The sequence below is a fragment of the Carcharodon carcharias genome, chromosome 19, assembly GCF_017639515.1.
Source record: "Carcharodon carcharias isolate sCarCar2 chromosome 19, sCarCar2.pri, whole genome shotgun sequence".
Classification (NCBI taxonomy): Eukaryota; Metazoa; Chordata; class Chondrichthyes; order Lamniformes; family Lamnidae; genus Carcharodon; species Carcharodon carcharias.
The window spans coordinates 28,832,555-28,849,130 of NC_054485.1; the positions used below are offsets into that span (position 1 = coordinate 28,832,555).

Below are 16,576 nucleotides of genomic sequence, written 5' to 3' on the forward strand. Positions count from 1 at the left end.
ATCGTCCATGTACAGGGAGGCTTTGAGCTGAGTGCCTCCACTGCCTGGGATCGTCACTCCTCTTATGCCCGGATCCTTCCTGATGGATTCAGCAAAGTGTTCTATGCAACACACAAAAAGGACAGGGGAGAGAGGGCAGCCCTGCCTGACTCCAGATTTAATAGGAAAGCTATCTGATTCCGACCCATTGATAGAAACTGCACTACTGATGTTAGTGTAGAGCAGTTGGATCCAATTGCGAATTCCCTCCTCAAACCCCATTTTGGATAGCACATCCACCATGTAGTTGTGCGATATTCTGTCAAAGGCCTTCTCCTGATCCAGGCTGATGAGGCAGGTATCCACACCCCTGTCCTGTACATAGGCAATCATATCCCTGAGCAGAGCGAGGCTCTCAGAGATCTTCCTGCCCGGCACAGTGCAGGTCTGGTCAGGGTGGATCACCAATTCCAGAGCGGATTTGACCCGATTGACAATGACCTTGGACAGAATCTTATAGTCCACATTCAACAGTGAAATGGGTCGCCAATTTCTAATTTCCTCCCTTTCCCCCTTGTGCTTGTAGATGAGGGTGATAATGCCTTTCCTCATGGAATCTGACATACTGCCGACCATGAGCATACTCTTGTACACTTCTAGCAGGTCCGGGCCGATCCAGTCCCACAGAGCCAAATACAACTCCGCCAGCAAGCCGTCGCTTCCGGGAGTTTTACTCTTCTCGAAGGACTCAAGGGCCTCAGTCAGTTCATCAGGAGTTAGCGCTTTGTCCAGGCTCTCCTGTGTACTGTCGTTTAAGACCTCCGTGATAGAGGACAGGAAGGACTGGGAGGCCGTGCTGTCTGTGGGCTTCACGTCATACAATCGGGCATAAAAGGATTTGCTGATCCTCAAAATGTCGGACTGTGATGACTTTACTGAGCCGTCTTCTTCCTTCAGGCTGTTGATTACAGAGCTCTCTCTGTGTACCTTTTGGAAGAAGAAACGTGAGCACATCTCATCCTGCTCCACGGAGCGGACTCTGGAACGGAAGATGATCTTGGAGGCCTCCGAGGCAAAGAGCGAGGCTTGCTGGCTCTTCACCTCTTGGAGACCCTCCTTGACATCGACCCCCATCGACTGCAGCCAGAGCAGATTCTGCATGTTTTTCTGGAGTCGGGACATTTCCCTCTGTTCCTTTCTAGCTTTCTGGATGCCTTTGAGGATGAAAAACCTCTTGATGTTTCCCTTGATCACTTCCCACCAGTGAGTCAGTGACTCAAAGTGGGGTTTCATGGTTCTCCAACCTTTGTAATCCCTCTTGAGCTCCTCAATGTTCTCTGGGGTCAGCAGTTGCACGTTTACCTTCCATACCCCCCTGCCAACCCTCTGGTCTTCCTCTAAGTGACAGTCAGCCAGCAGGAGGCAGTGGTCAGAGAAGAACACCGGCTTGACGTCAGTGGATCTGACCGCGAATGCACGGGACACAAACAGGAAGTCTATCCTGGGATGGACGGACCCGTCAGGCCGCGACCAGGTGTATTTACGCTGCGCTCTGTCTGCAGGGTTGCTGAAGACGTCGTGCAGCTTGGCATCCTTTACTGTTTCCATCAGGGATCTGGACGTAGCGTCCAATCTGCTGTCGGCCCTGCCGGATCGTCCAGCCGCATCGATGATGCAGTTGAAGTCACCGCCCGGAATGACCGGCCTGGAGGTCGCCAGCAGCAGTGGGAGCTGCTGAAAAACCTCCAGCCGCTCAGCCCCTTGTGATGGGGCATATACATTAATTAACCAGAGTGGAGCATTCTTGTACATTACGTCTGCTACGAGGAGGCGCCCGCCCACCACCTCCTTAACCTGGGAGACGGTGAAGCTGCCTCCCCGCAGCAGAATCCTCAGGCCGGAGGAACGAGAGTCGTTTCCTCCCAACCAGACCGATGGCCCATGGGACCACAATCGTGACCATTGCCTGTAGGAGTTGAGGTGCGGTATCGCACACTCCTGCAGAAACAACAGGTCAGCTTTGACCTTGGCAAGGTAGTCCAAGGTCGCAACACATCGCACAGTAGATTTAATGCTACGCACATTTATGGATACAATCTTTAAACCCATTTTAAAGCATTTAGTCTCTTACCAAACCTGTTGTCTCTGAGAGTTCCAGACCTTTGGTCTGCTCCTTCATGCCCGTAGTGTGCTCAAATTGCTTCACTTTGGATGGGCTGAGGAAACCGTCCTGAACCTCCCCATTGGCGGTGTTCTGCTCGGGTGGCATCTGGGGGTCCGTGCAGAGAGCGGGGTTTGAAATGTCCTCTGTTGGAGAAGCTTCTCCAATCCTCTCCCCCTCTGGGGCGTTGCTGCTCCCGGCTTCCCGGAGCTGGGGTGCGCTGAGCGAATCATAGAATCATAGGCACTTGGTCCCGGTGGCAGGGAGTGGGACAGGGGCTTGGATTCTGCCTGAACTTTAAGCATGGATTCTGGGGACAGACTTCCACTTCATATTTGCTGATACTGTGTTGCTAGTGCCTGTTTCTGGAGTCCTATAGGACAATGTGGGAGTGGAATGAAGTAATGCTTACTCTTGCGTTTTATCAACTAATTTTATGTTACCTACTGCAAACGTAGCTTTTCGTGATTGTATGTGTGAGGATCTGTCACCTATAGTATCGTTGCCTAGTGGCATGTAGGAGCCCAGCAAGGCAAATGCAGAACGGGAGGATGGGTTTGTTTTTGAGGAGATGGGTGATCATTGCAGTTTTGAAAGGCAGGGAGATAATACCAAGAGCTAAGAAGAAAAGTTGGAAACTTGTCAGATCTTAGTGTAAAATTCAAATAAAGTTTAAAAAATGTCATGTAATGTTTCTTCCTAAAAGTTGCTGTTCGACCAATTATTATCAGAAGAAAACGCTGGCAGCTCAGGCAAGAATTTTAAGCTGGTGAATTCACAGGCAAAATATTCACTGCTCTTAAGATAAAAGCAAAATACTGCGGATGCTGGAAACCTGAAACAAAAACAGGAAAATGCTGGGGGAAAAAAAATCAGCAGGTCTGACAGCATCTGTGGAGAGAGAAACTGAGTTAACGTTTCGAGTCCGTGTGACTCTTCTTCAGACTCTTCCTAACTGTTCTAATCTCTCCAAAGATGCTGTATTCAGTATTTCCTGTCTTCAGTATTTCCAGAATGTTCCGTTGTTTTTTATCTCCAATTCCCAACATCTTCAGCTTTCTGGTGGAGAGTCACACGGACTCGAAACGTTAACTGTCTCCCTCTCCGCAGATGCTGTCAGACCTGCTGAGCTTTTCCAGTAATTTTTGTCTTTGTTTCAGGTTTCCAGCATCGACGGTATTTTATTTTTATCTTCAGCTTTTATCCCCTCAGCTTTTTTCTCTCTCTCTCCCTCTCTCTTTGTTGATTGACATCAACTTGGACCAATTGGGCGTCGAATTGACAGCGGCTGCCAGGGCCACATACTCTGACGGACAGCTCCCTTGACCAATGATAAGAGGGTCAGCCTCCATACGCGCTGTTCTACAGCCCAATACCTCGCGCGGCCTCCAAATAAACCAATAATAATAGGGATCTGGAAGCAAGAGCCAATGAGAGAGAGGTGAAGGCGGGTTCTCGCGGACCGTCAGGTTATAAAAAGAGCAGATCGATTACGTTGGTTTCAGTGATAAAATGGTGGTACTCGGTAGCGGTGAGAATTGTGGCACTTCAGAGTCTCCCAAGCATCGAGCCAGTGATTATAATCGGTGAGTTTTGTAGGACAAGAAAAAACCCAGCTAGCAAAATTATTTGAAATTGAAATTTTTTTTGGGGGGGTAGGGGGGACCTGATTTTATCAATAGTTTTAAAGTCTTGGCCTTGGGTGTGACGCGTTTTTGACCGGCTGATAAGTGAAGAGGGAGTTGGCGCTGGGATCATGGTTAAGAGTCAGTGTTTGGGTTGGGTTGTCAGGGGAATGGGGTGAGAGTCAATGGGTTGGGTTGTTAGGAGCGAATGGGTTAAAGTTAATGGGTTGGGTTGTCAGGGTAGGGAGTGGGGTCAAAGTCAAGGTTATTAGTATTATTAGGTTTTGTTTTTTTATATGCTGTCCTAATGAAAATGAGTTGATAACCTAACATGAAATGCAGTGAGTGTAACCCGTTGTATATTGTTAAAATTACGTTAAGTCGACAACAGTAATAATTTTCATTATTTTAGTTCCTGCGCTGGGGAAGGAGCGACTGTATTTCTACAATGGTAAAGGATGTTTATACTGTCAGAGTCGAGCTGCTGACTCACCACTGACCAATTCTCCAGCATTGGAGAATTTTCCAGAAAGCGATTGACTCACTTGTTGGGTGATGCTGCTGATGAAGCTGAATAAAATGCAGGCTTTTTTGCCTTTGATTCCTTTTGTCTTAGGTTTCATCAAATGATTGATATTATATGAAAGTTGCAATGCAATCGCATGTTGCATTGATATAGCACATTTAACATAAGAAAAAATGCAGTGTCCTTTACAGGTGCAATCAAAAATGAATGGTGATCACAAACTATGTCAGATGGAAAAGAGGGAGTTGGAAGGGTTTAAGGAATGAGGAGCTTAGATGCTTGAAGGCAAGAGGCAATAGGAGTGCAGGGTGCACCTAGTGGGCAGAGTTAGAGGGAACTGTTGGTGCGGTGAGTTGTAGGGGTGGAGTAAGTTGGAGAAGGAATTGGGTAAGGCCATGATGGGTTTTAAATCTGAGCTTTTAATTTTGAGGCTTCTAGATCTGGGGCCAGTGTAGATCAATGAGGACAGTAGTAATATGTGAGTGGGGCTTGGTCCAGTTTGAGCTGTGTCATTTTAAATGAACTCAAGTTTATGGAGTCTGTTGGGTGTCTTTGTGTTAAAACCTTTTGTTCCCATTCTTCTAATTGCTATAAATATAATGCAACTACTTATGGTTCTGACCTAAGCTGCCTAAGTTTCACTTACAAAAAGTATCTTTTGTGTTAACAGGCTGAATTCAGTTGGTTTCTCCAGGGAAATGATGGGAGAGAAATCCAGCTGTGGTAAGTTTAATTGTTTTAGATTTTTCTGTTTTCAGTTTATATTTGAAACTCTGGTTTGACCTTTCCATGATGCATGGGAGAGAAACTATGCTTGGTGTTTGGACTGCTATGCATTATTTTACAAGCCAAAGGATCTGTAATGATTAGAGTGGTTGTGTAGTGGTGAAGGTTTGTGTAGAGTATTAATTTAGATTTAAAATTGTTTCTAAAAGCATCACTGAGCTATCCTAGTGTCCCTTTGGAACTGAGGTGAGACATTTAATTCTCTTATAATAAAAGCAATAAACTGCGAATGCTGGAAATCCAAAATAAAAATACCTGGAAAAACTCAGCAGGTCTGGCAGCATCTGCAGAGAGGGACACAGTTAACGTTTCGAGTCCATATGACTTTTCAACAGAACTAAGTAAAAATAGAAGAGAAGTGAAATTAGCTGGTTTAAGGGGGTGGTGGGACAGTTAGGGCTGGATAGAGGGCCAGTGATAGGTGGAGATAACCAAAAGATGTCACAGACAAAAGGACAAAGAGATGTTGAAGGTGATGATATTATCTAAGGAATATGTTAATTAAGGGTAGAAAGCAGGACAAGCAAGGTACAGATAGCCCTAGTGGGGGTGGGGTGAAGGAATCAAAATAGGCTAAAAGGCAGAGATAAAACAATGGATGGAAATACATTTAAAATAATGGAAATAGGTGGGATATTGGGGGAAAAATAATTATTTTTAATGCTTCTAATTGTTAGAATGAAACTAACTGTTTGAGTCATGGGCTTTGGTGCAGTTTACCCGATCATGAGAGAGTACTCTAAAAGTATGGTGCCCCCGGTCTCCCTTGATGAATGCATAGCAGAAATAATGTTAACCAGCTGTAACACTGGTCAGTGCATGGAGCACAAATGTCTGATATTTCATGTCATTAGTATTTAGATAATACACCTGTGAATAGTAGTGCATCTTTGCAATTACATAACAGCAGAATGTCCAGCACCTGATGAAGCGGTGCATTTACTAGCCCCATTAAGATTGACAACAAGCAAGAAGAATCCATGAAAATTGGGACTTTGTTGTTGATCTAAAAGTTTTGTTGGTTACTCACTCCAGGCAACTTATGCTACAGAAATTGGAGATGGAAAACAATATAAAAGCTCCTTCGATTTTAAGTTAAAAGTGTCCCATTGGAGGAATTTTCTCTAAGCTAAAATTGAAAAGTTTCATGTTACCTACACTGAGAACTTTGTGTATTCAATTTGAGGTTTCTAGAAGAATTGTGCTAAACGTTGACCTCCAAACTTGGAAGAATTACTGTGTAGTTTACAGTTAAACCCCAAAATATGAAGTTTATTTACAGTTTTGGAAGGATGTCAAGGCCTTGAAAAGATGTAGTGGAGAGTTACCATAATGATGCCAGAGATGAGGGCTGTGTTATGTGGAGAGATAGGAGAAGCTGAGATTGTTCTCATTAGCGCAGAGAAAGTTAAGGGGAGATTTATTTGGGGTGCTTAAAATTGGGGGTTTTGGTATTGTAAGTAAAGAGAAACTGTTTCCTGTGGCAAGTGAGTCAGTCACCAAAGGGCACAGTGAGTTATGGTCTGGAATACACTGCCTGAAAGGTTGGTGAAAGCAGATTCAATAGTAAATTTCAGAAGGAAAATGAATATATGCTTGGAAATAAAAAATGTGTAGGGTTATGGGGAAAGAGTCAGGAAGTGGAACTAATCTAATAACTCCTTCAAGGAGCCAGCACAATCATGATGGGCTGGATAGCCTCCTCCTAATGCCTTAAGATTCTCTGATATGATGCTATGTTTGGTTAGTGTTAAACCACTGAATTCAGCTTTTGGTATAAAATAATGGAAAATAGTAACAGCAGTTGAAATTCAATTAATATGCCATATACTAGATTAGATTATTATGTAATTCTGTATGTGTTCAATATAAATAACAAGGTTTGTGTTCACTGCCATGTGAATGTGATTATTGATCTTTTAGGTAAAACAAATTTGCAACGAAGATATGGTGTTTTGAAATCAGATTCAGAAATGGAGCAGATGTCTGAGAAAGACATTGAAATGGAGTGGGGAACAGATGGATGTGCACAGGAACAGAAGACTGAAAATGTAGGTGTTGGTGTGGATGAATTGAGACTTGGTTCTCCTTGTCAGAAGACTGAAAAGGAGAGAATCTCACGTTCCAGAACACTTGGTATCAAGTCTAAAATTTCCCGATCGAGTTCACTGTCATCTTCTGCCAGTTCCCGATCAGGTTCGGTTTCATCTTCGAGCACTTTTCGATCAGGTTCAGTGTCGTCTTCAGACAGCTCCTGGTCAAGTTCAGCATGTTCTTCAAGCAGCTCGCGGTCGAGTTCAACATCGTCTTCAGGTAGCTCTCGATCGATATCTGTGTCATCTTCAGGCAGCTCTCGATCAAGTTCAGTGTCATCTTCAGGCAGCTCCCGATCAGGTTCAGTGTCGTCTTCAGAACGGTATGGTTCAAGTTCAGATGATATCTCATTAGCTTCAAGAGGCAGGTATGCTTCACTGAAGAGGAGCTGCAGAAGATCAAGGCGGACCTATTCAAGGTCCCGGTCTAGAAGCTGGTCAAGGTCTTGTTACCAAAGATCCAGATGTCGAATGTCTTATCAGTCACCAAGTAGATACAGGTCCAGAACCAGGTGCTACATGCCCCCTTCTAGATCATACAGAAGGTCAAGATCCAGCTTGAGGTACAGAAGATCTCGCTCAAGGTCATGGTCGAGGTCTCCATCCAGACTTCAGAGAAGCCATAATGGCTTTATGTGCAGAACCCAACCACCATCACACAGAAGAAGCCGTAGCAGATCGAGGGACAGATCTATCCACTTAACGCAAAAAGGTAAGATGCTTTGAGAACTGAAGTAAGAGTTTGTGTTTTCTAAAAGATTGGGACAAAATCTGGTCACACCAGCTCTGTACGAAATCGGTCTCTTAAAGTATTGTCAGAATGTGGCTATTTTGTCTACGGGGTTATAATTTTTTGTATTGTCCTTTTACTGTGGTATCTTTGAGATTAAAATCTTAAACTTCCCTGAAGCAAAAAGCCCAATCTGCACAAAATCCTTGGAAACAGATTGAACCATAGAAATGTTACAGTCAGAAAGGGGCCATTCAACCCATTTGTGTCTGTCAGCCAAAATGAGAAAAAAAAACTAGCCGCTCATTTTAATCCCATTTTCCAGCACCTGGAACCTTGCAGGTTACGGATCTAGGAACCTTTTTTAAATGAGTTGAGCATTTTAGCCTTAACCACCAACTTCGGCAGTGAATTCCAGATGCCCACCACCCTCTGGGTGAAAAGGTTTTTCCTCATGTACCCTCTAATCGTTCTACCAATCACCTTAAATCTGTGCCCCTGGCAATTGACCCCTCAACTAGGGGAAATAAGTCTTTCTTGTCTACTCTATGTGGACACTTCATAATTCTGTACACCTTAATTCAGTCACCCCTTGGCCTCCTCTGTTCTAAGGGAAACAACCCTAGCCTATCAAATCTCTCATAGCTGAAATTTTCAAGCCTTGACAATATTCTTGTAAATCTCCCCTGCACTCTCTCCGGAGCAATTATGTCTTTTCTGTAATGTGGTGACCACAACTGTACACAATTCCAGCTGTGGCCTAACCAATGTTTTATACAGTTCCATTATTACATTTCTGCTTTTGTATTCAGTACATCACCCAATAAAGGAAAGCATTCCATATGTTTTCTTGACCACCTTGTTCACCTGTCCTACTGCCTCAAGGACCTGTGGACATGAACTCCTCACTTCTCGACCCTCTCTCAATAACTTCCTGTTTATTGAGTATTCCCTTGCATTGTTTGCCTTCCCCAAATACATTACCTTGCACTTTTCTGGATTGAATTCCATTTGCCACTTCTCTGCCCACTCAACCAAACCATTGAAATAATTCTGGAATTGACAGCTATCCTCTTCACTATCAACCACATGGCCAATTTTTGTGTCACCTGCAAATTTCCCAATCATGCCTCTCGTAACTGTTTTCCATTCGCAAAAACATCCACCGGCCATTACCCTTTGCTTCCTGTCACTGAGCCAATTTTGGATCCAACCTGCCACCTTCTCCTGTATCCCATGAGATCTCAATTTCCTGACCAGTCTGCCACGTGGGACCTTGTCAAATGCCTTACTGAAGTCCATGTAAATAACATCCACTGCATAACCCTCAATAATCCTCCTTGTAACCTACTCAAGATTCTAATAAGTTAGTAAGAGACTATCTTCCCCGAACAACCATGCTGACTATCCCTGATCAATCTGTGCCTTTCTAAGTAATAGTTTATCCTGTGTCTCAGAATTGTTTCCAATAATTTACCCACCACCAAAGTCAGACTAACTGGCCTATAATTTTCTGGCCTATCATTTGCACACTTTTTTAAATAATTGTGCAATGTTTACAGACCTCCAAACCTCTGGGATTACACCTTTTTAAGGTACCAGGGAAACATTGTGGTAAATATTTTGAAATGCAACTCTGTTTGAAATTAAATGACAGTTGGATTCTTCCAGCAGCTATTGGGTAGGTGGTGGACTATATTGGTTTATTTTAAAGTGATGAATTTGCATATATTTCTACTTGGCTGCCCACATACAAACTATTAAATATGGGCAGCTCCCTGAGCTATTAACTTACAAGCAAGTTTTGAGGAGCTTAACAATTATCTATCGTCTTGTGGGTGTTTGCCATTATTGTGTACTTGGAAAAGAGATACACAAAGGAAATTAAATATGTAAGTGTTTTGACAGACTGCAGTCCTTCTGAAAATCAGTGGTAGGAGGCTCATGAAAGGTTACCAGTGGCCATCCATGTAAAATTATGTTAAGTTACTTCAGGTCCATTTTATATAGGGTTTCAGCACTGGAAATGCTGTGATTTCTTTGCTTCGAACAATGAAGTCCTTTTTATTATTAGTATGTCTGCTGTTCAGTTGCCATTTCATAGTTGATGATCAGTGGCATACCACCACAAAGCCACCTGACTTTCAAAGTCAAGGAGAAATGGCACTTGGTCATGTGATATATCCAATAAGCTGAAGACCACAACCAAGTGTTTCTGTTCAAGACCGGGGTATTTTCCATTATCCAGTATTTTTAAAGTCACAGGGTCTCTGACTGCTCACTTATGGGAATGATGTGCATTGAACACAAGGAAAATGACACTTATAACTTCTTAAGATAAACTGGATTAAATATCTTCAGTGTAGTCAATATCAGTCTCTTGATGTGGCACCACCATTCATAGATTTGAGCACAAATGCCATAGCTTTAAGTTTTTTGAAGTTGGATTGTTTGTAAAGTGGTAGTTATTGCCCATCAGCACTTAAACTCTTAATCCAAGTTAAGTTTTCTAAAATCTTGAAGAGTTGCAACCTAAAATTGAGTAAATCATTGTATTTTTTACCCCAGAGAAAAAGAAATTGCTTGAAATAGCAAAGGCAAATGCTGATAAATTATTGGGAAAGGACAACATCCACTTGCTTCCCAGTCTGAAGCCTGCCAGTCCTCTTAAAAATGAGAGACTTTTCGAAATGAAAACTAACAGTGATGCAATAAAAGACCTGACCAGAAAGGTGAGTAATGACTCTGTATACTGTAATGAAATGTGTTCTAAACAGCATGTCTAAATGTAGAAGAAGGTCCTTTTTTATCTAAATATTTCAGCACTCACTCACTTGCACATTGAGGTCTATGATTTTTATTAAAGTGGCTGCTGTCAGTTTTCTCACTCTCTTGCAGACTGGTGTTCCTGCAGTGAAGTAGAATAAATTGAGTTGTAGTCTTTTTCCAGCTCAACCATTGTTACATTGGTTTAATATTTAAATTATTCTTTGATAGTTTATTTTCAGAGTAATGTTTTCGATGGTGCACGACTGTGCAAGATATTGCAGCATGTAGCCATTCCTACAAAGTGACAGACTATTCCATGTTGTCTTACATTGTAAGGAAAAGAAAGAACTTGCACTTGTGTGCATTTTGCAACCTCAGGATATCCCAAAATGCTTTATAGCTAATTTTTGTGTACTTTGTATTATCAGAAATTGTAATGTACAGTAATAATTTAGCTCTGCTGTTGCTTGTCAACATGTCATTCAAACACTTCCCATATTTTTATTATAAAAACTAAAATTGGTTTGCGTGACTTGATTTATTTCTGTTTTATAGAAGCCTTGAAATGGACTGCACTTCTTGAAGATATGAGGTGGTATCTTTGTATCTGCGTGTGTGCAGTGTTTGGGGGCAGTTTGGCCAATGTAGTATGATTAAAGGAACAATTGGCTTTCAAAAACTCCCATGTTACAAAAGAAACCGGGGCTCTGTATATCCATTACCAAATATTAAGTGGGAAAGCTCTAAGATTTTTGTGATGAAGTGTGAATACATTAATTTTCCACACAACTTGTGACTGAGGGGTGAACCATGAACCACATGGCTCTGTGCCAGGGCAGTCCTGCAGTTGCTTGCCCACCATAAGGTGTGGAAGGATAAAAGAGTGTACATAATCCACTCTTACTGCCCTAATTTCTATTTTGTTGTTTTTTTGGGTCAGGGAGATCTGTGACCTATGCGAAGATACCTACTTATAGAAGTATGGTCAAAATGGGGAGTTGAGAATGGGGGAAGCTAGGTCTGCATCTTGCCACTCCGAAGACAAGGCAGGACAATATGTTGGTTCTTTGATATACTGCATTGACTCTTATTTATGAAGGAAACTTGTTATGATGCATCTTTATTCTGGCACTCTTAAAGATATTTAGTATAATAAATTTTTGGACAAGTGAACCATTCTCCGCAGCCAATATATATATATATATATATATATATATACAGGACCATCAAACTCTATAAATTGTCAGAACTTTTAATTGAAATGCAGCTAATTATATGCAATATAAAGCTCAAATAGTGGTTTTGCCCAACTCTTCTGTTGGTGTTTATGCTCCATGAGTCTTCTCTAGTCCATTTACCTCACGTCTGCCTTTCTTCTATTCCCTTTTCTCGTGTACTTGTCTAGTTTCTTTTCGTAATCGGTTTGCCTTAATCACCTCCTGTGACAGCAAGTTCCACATTCAAGCCACTGAGTAAAGCTTTCTCCTCCTTTTCCTATTGAATTTATTAGTAACAACCCTGTATCTATGACCCCCAGTTTTGGATTATTTTGTAAGTGGAAGCATTCTCTCTATCTACGCTGTACAATCCATTCATAATTTTTAAAAAACTCTATCAGATCACTTCCAAGTCTTTTCTGGGGTTGCGGGGGGAACAAAAGCCCCATCCTGTTCAATATTTTCCAATGGCTATTTTCTTCATCTTGTACTATCCTTGTCAATATTTTCTATACTGTAGTGCTTCTATGTCCTTTTCTTAGCATAGGGACTAGAACAGTTCAGAGCTCCCAAATGTGGCCTGACCAAGGTCCTATACAAGTTTAATATTACTCTTGAATTCTATACACTTTGAAATAGATCCCAACGTTTTGTTGGCATTTTCAATTACTTAGCTGACCTGTGGTGCTTTTAATGAATTATCTGTATCTCTAGATCCCTTTGTTCTTCTACCCTGTTTAGTTTCTTATTTTCTAAGGTGTAGGTGATTTTCTATTTTTCCTACCAAAGTAAGTCACCTTACAATTATCTGTTAAAGTTCTTTTGCCACTTCATTGTCCAGCCTGCAAGTTTTCTAATGTATCCATTTATGATCTTGCATTCTTCCTCCGTGTTAGTTATACCCTCCAGTTTGAAATTTCAAAAGTTATTTGATCCTAAGTACAAATCATAGTTATGAATAAGTGGTCCAGCCTTTATCCTGTGGAACATTTTTTTCTACTGTCCTCTAATCTGAATAATACCCTTATCTCCTAGTCTGCTTTTTTTTAGCCAATTTGCTATTCATCTACCTGTGTGTCTTGTGATTCCACATGCCCTGACCTATGTTACAAGCCTAACCCTGTGGTACCTTATCAAAGGTACTTTAATTACTGGGAATCAAATTAAAAAGAAACGCCCCATTGGTTTTCTAGGTACTTGTAATAGAATCTTAAGTGTTGAGGATTCCATAAAAATGACAAATCAATAAAGCCAGTATCATCAAAAAACTTGCATCCATTGCAAATACACTGCACAATTTAGGCAGTGTGCTGTGCATTAATGATTAAAGCACAGCACAAATGGCCTACAGCATACCAGACTCTTTCTCCAACAGTTGGAGTTCAAGTTTAAAATGTGGACTTTTTTGGTGCTGTGTTCAAACAAAGCCCAGACAGTCTGTCTTTAAGCCAAATAGGATTGCCTGACTCTTTGTTCTGAGCAGGTCTGTGCCCACAATTTGGTATTGGATTGACTATTTAATCCTAGCATCATGTAATGGTATTGAAAGTTGAGTGGTGTTCTAGTGCTTTTTTTGAGATTGAGGTGTGAATCTATATTGGAGGTAGTATGGAGGGAACTTCACTTTAAATGTGCCAATATTGCACTTGACCTTGGAGTGCTGGTCTGATACTGGGTCCAAAAGCACACTTGGCACTCAATAAGCAGAGGAAAGCAAAACAAAATAACTGTTCTATGCTTTGCTAGAATTCTACATCTGACAGAATTTAGTTCACAATCTATTCCTTATGGTCTGGAACAAAGATTACTGATGTACTTGCATCAGTTCTTGGTATTTGCTGCCAGTTTTTCAAATTGATAAATATTTTAATTTATTAGTTAATGTAAAAGCTCTTATTTCTTGCACTTGCTCTTCTGGTCAAGGCAAATGAAGTTAAGGTTTGACTAATGCAGCTTTTGGATTCAGTATTGATCATGCTTTACAGCTTTGTTCCAGGATTTTCTTGTCCTCATAACTTATTCACTGTGTTCCAGGAAGTTTTGAATATCAGATCTTTGCCGGAGAAGAGGCCAACAGTTTTTGAAGATAAGTTTATTGGCTTTTATAGCCTAGAATATACCTTATCAACACAGCTGCGTTCAGTTCTACATTTGTAGTGATTAATATGTTACTGAAAATGCTCAGAAGCATTTTGAACTCTGAAGTTGAAATTGTCATTGAAATAACTAACATGTTCAGTGGTAATTCATTGATCTGACTCATTGATTACATTGAAGTAATTGGTGCCCATTAAGCTTTGATCAGTGGATCAGATATTCTGGAACTTTAACATTCCAAGTCTCATTCTCGTATCTGCTTGGGTCAGCATGCTAAAATAAGGTTTGAAGTATTCTAAACTGTTGACCATATTGGTGCAAATATACAGAAATGGTATGGTGCCAAGCCACAAGGAACAATAGCAACTCTACTGCAGATTCTACCACATCAGTTAGAACAATAGTGACATTTATTATTCAAAAGCCAGTGTTGTAATGTTGGGTCTGTCCAACCAGTGCTACAAATGCTTCATCCTGAAGAGACTCTCTGATTGTGGGTCACAGTTTACAATACATTGACCACTTTTAAGATTAACTTGTAGATTTTTTTTGTATTTTTGTGCAGGAATACAAAAAAGAAGCTGAAGAGGATGAACCAATTCAGAAATTACCAAGTGCCACTGCAAGGATAGAAGCAAACCATTGGATAGCTTTCAGTGTTAAAGTAAGTAAAATTTTTAAACAAAACGTTATTGCATTCTTTCCCTCTTTGCCATCCTTTAAATTTTGGGTGGGTGGTTGTAAATCTTAGCTTAAAGTTTTTAGCATCTTGCCAAGCACAGTTTGCATTTGTTCATCCTGCTGTGATGCTGCAGTTACATGCTATCTACTGCTTTTACACCATTATGATTTTTACTGGTTCCTGAAGTATGAAATGTTTTGGTTATGTATTTAGTACATTATAGTGTAGTTGACCAATGACAGGTGATACAAGACTACTATTTGAGGTGGTTTCAAATTTGTACTGTGCTTTTTGCTGTGATGCAAAATTTAATACTATATAACTCACTGAAATGCTAACCCTCGATCCAATTCTGGTTAGGATTAGTCTAGAATAGTAACATAGTAATGTACCTGTGGATTTAAATTATTACTCTAGTCAATAATGATAAAATTTTTTGCAGTTATGGTTGCTTTTGGCGGTAGCTACCTATTTAATTTATTCTTTTGCAGAATACAGTGGCAAAACCATTGAGTCAAAAAACATCAAACGCTTCTGCTAAAGAGTCTCCTGAACACAAGCGGAAAGGAAGCCCCTATGGACAGTGGGTATTAGTGCATAATGGCCACAAGAATGCGGATAAAATAAAGGCTCATTGAGGACCATTTGAAATGAGAAAAAAATATATATTTTTGTACGTAGGACCAATTATTCTGATCACCCTGCCAGAACTGCATAGTTAGACAGAATATTGTGATAACACACTTGAGAGTTTGAAGTGTGAGGCACTAGCTTTAGCTTGATCCAAACTTTTACTTTTGTGAAAGTTAAAAATGTAATTGGACTAAACTGCATGTGTAATGTAACATGTTTAACAGTTGTAACAAATATTTAGGCTGTGATGATTTCATGCCCAATGTTATACTTCTGAAATCAGTTGCTATTTTGCAGCTAAGATACTGGCGATTTAACCAAGATTTCAGGTGGGACTTTATTCTATTTCTGCAAAGAAATACCTTCATTTGTTTTGTAGCTGTGCACTTTGTTTTTCCAGAATTCAATAAAGGTGATTTGTGAATTTAAATGTTGTTTCTATGGCTTGTATCTTGTCTGTTCAAAGAAATAAAGGCTAATTATAGGGAAATAGCAGTGTGGATTTTGAATGTTACATTTTTACTGCTGCTCTTTATATTTGGGTAAAAGGAACAGTTTTTTTAGATTATTGCTCATGTGCTGAGAACCTGAGATCACTCCTGTATGTGAGCCTTTGCTTCTTATGTGGAGTTTGCCGATCATTTCTTCTCCAAACTCATTATATCATAATTTGCGATATCATTAAACATATTTGTGGTGTGAATTGTCACTGTGAATATTCACATTGGGGCCTGAGTGCTTTTTGCAGATTTTCTCAAGACTGAGTGACAAATTCATAGCTTTAACAGACTTCCATAATACCGCTGATATTTTGCAGCTCCCAACATGTGCCTACCCACTATTGATTTCCAACTATCAGTACACACTCTATCTACCTTATTCCCATCTAGATTTTATTTTATGAATTTGAGTTTTGTATATCAAGGTTCTTTCCAAGGTGACTCTGTATTGCCACATCTTAAGTCTTTGATACCTTATATAACAGTTTTACTTTTATATATTGTCAACAGTTCAAATGGTACCAGAAACACCATAGACTGATGCTGTCTGTACTTTAAGCTGCAGTTGGTTATCTGGAGTCCATATCACTTAACAGTATTCATTTTCTATAGTCCTCATAGAGACAATAAAAGGAACTCCAGAACAGTGGATAAATAGTAACCACCAAGTAGAAATGAAAGAGGGTGATAAAAAGCATTGTCCTAAGGAATACTCGTTACGGGTTGAGGGTGTTCCAGAGGGCTGGGGTTATGGCGGTTCAAGGAGAGCTGCTGATTT

General features: G+C 40.7%; 1 protein-coding gene across 7 annotated transcripts; it reads left to right on the top strand.

Annotated features, from left to right (window-relative positions):
* The first annotated feature begins 3,627 nt into the window (after positions 1–3,627).
* On the top strand, positions 3,628–15,728 carry rsrp1 (arginine/serine-rich protein 1). 7 transcript variants are annotated; one of them, XR_005946094.1, is made up of 8 exons: positions 3,628–3,726; positions 4,962–5,014; positions 7,001–7,882; positions 10,469–10,632; positions 11,225–11,261; positions 13,921–13,972; positions 14,549–14,647; positions 15,157–15,728. XR_005946094.1 is itself a non-coding variant. In XM_041213436.1 (6 exons), exons 1-6 carry the CDS (start codon positions 3,653–3,655, stop codon positions 15,301–15,303), a joined length of 1,419 nt encoding a protein of 472 aa, XP_041069370.1. In that variant the 5' UTR covers positions 3,628–3,652; the 3' UTR covers positions 15,304–15,728. The 7 variants fall into 7 exon arrangements, 3 of the variants coding, with proteins under 3 accessions (XP_041069370.1, XP_041069371.1, XP_041069372.1); XR_005946092.1 differs by lacking the exon at positions 11,225–11,261; XR_005946093.1 differs by having other exon boundaries at positions 13,921–14,647; positions 15,157–15,272.
* The last annotated feature ends 848 nt before the right edge of the window (positions 15,729–16,576 follow it).

What these genes read in the sequence shown, in the direction of transcription:
- rsrp1 (XM_041213436.1), top strand. Translation starts at nt 3,653, where the DNA reads ATGGTGGTACTCGGTAGCGGTGAGAATTGTGGCACTTCAGAGTCTCCC. An exon ending in GGGAGAGAAATCCAGCTGTG is followed by an intron (nt 5,015 to 7,000) that starts GTAAGTTTAATT and finishes TTGATCTTTTAG; the next exon opens with GTAAAACAAATTTGCAACGA. An exon ending in TAAAAGACCTGACCAGAAAG is followed by an intron (nt 10,633 to 14,548) that starts GTGAGTAATGAC and finishes ATTTTTGTGCAG; the next exon opens with GAATACAAAAAAGAAGCTGA.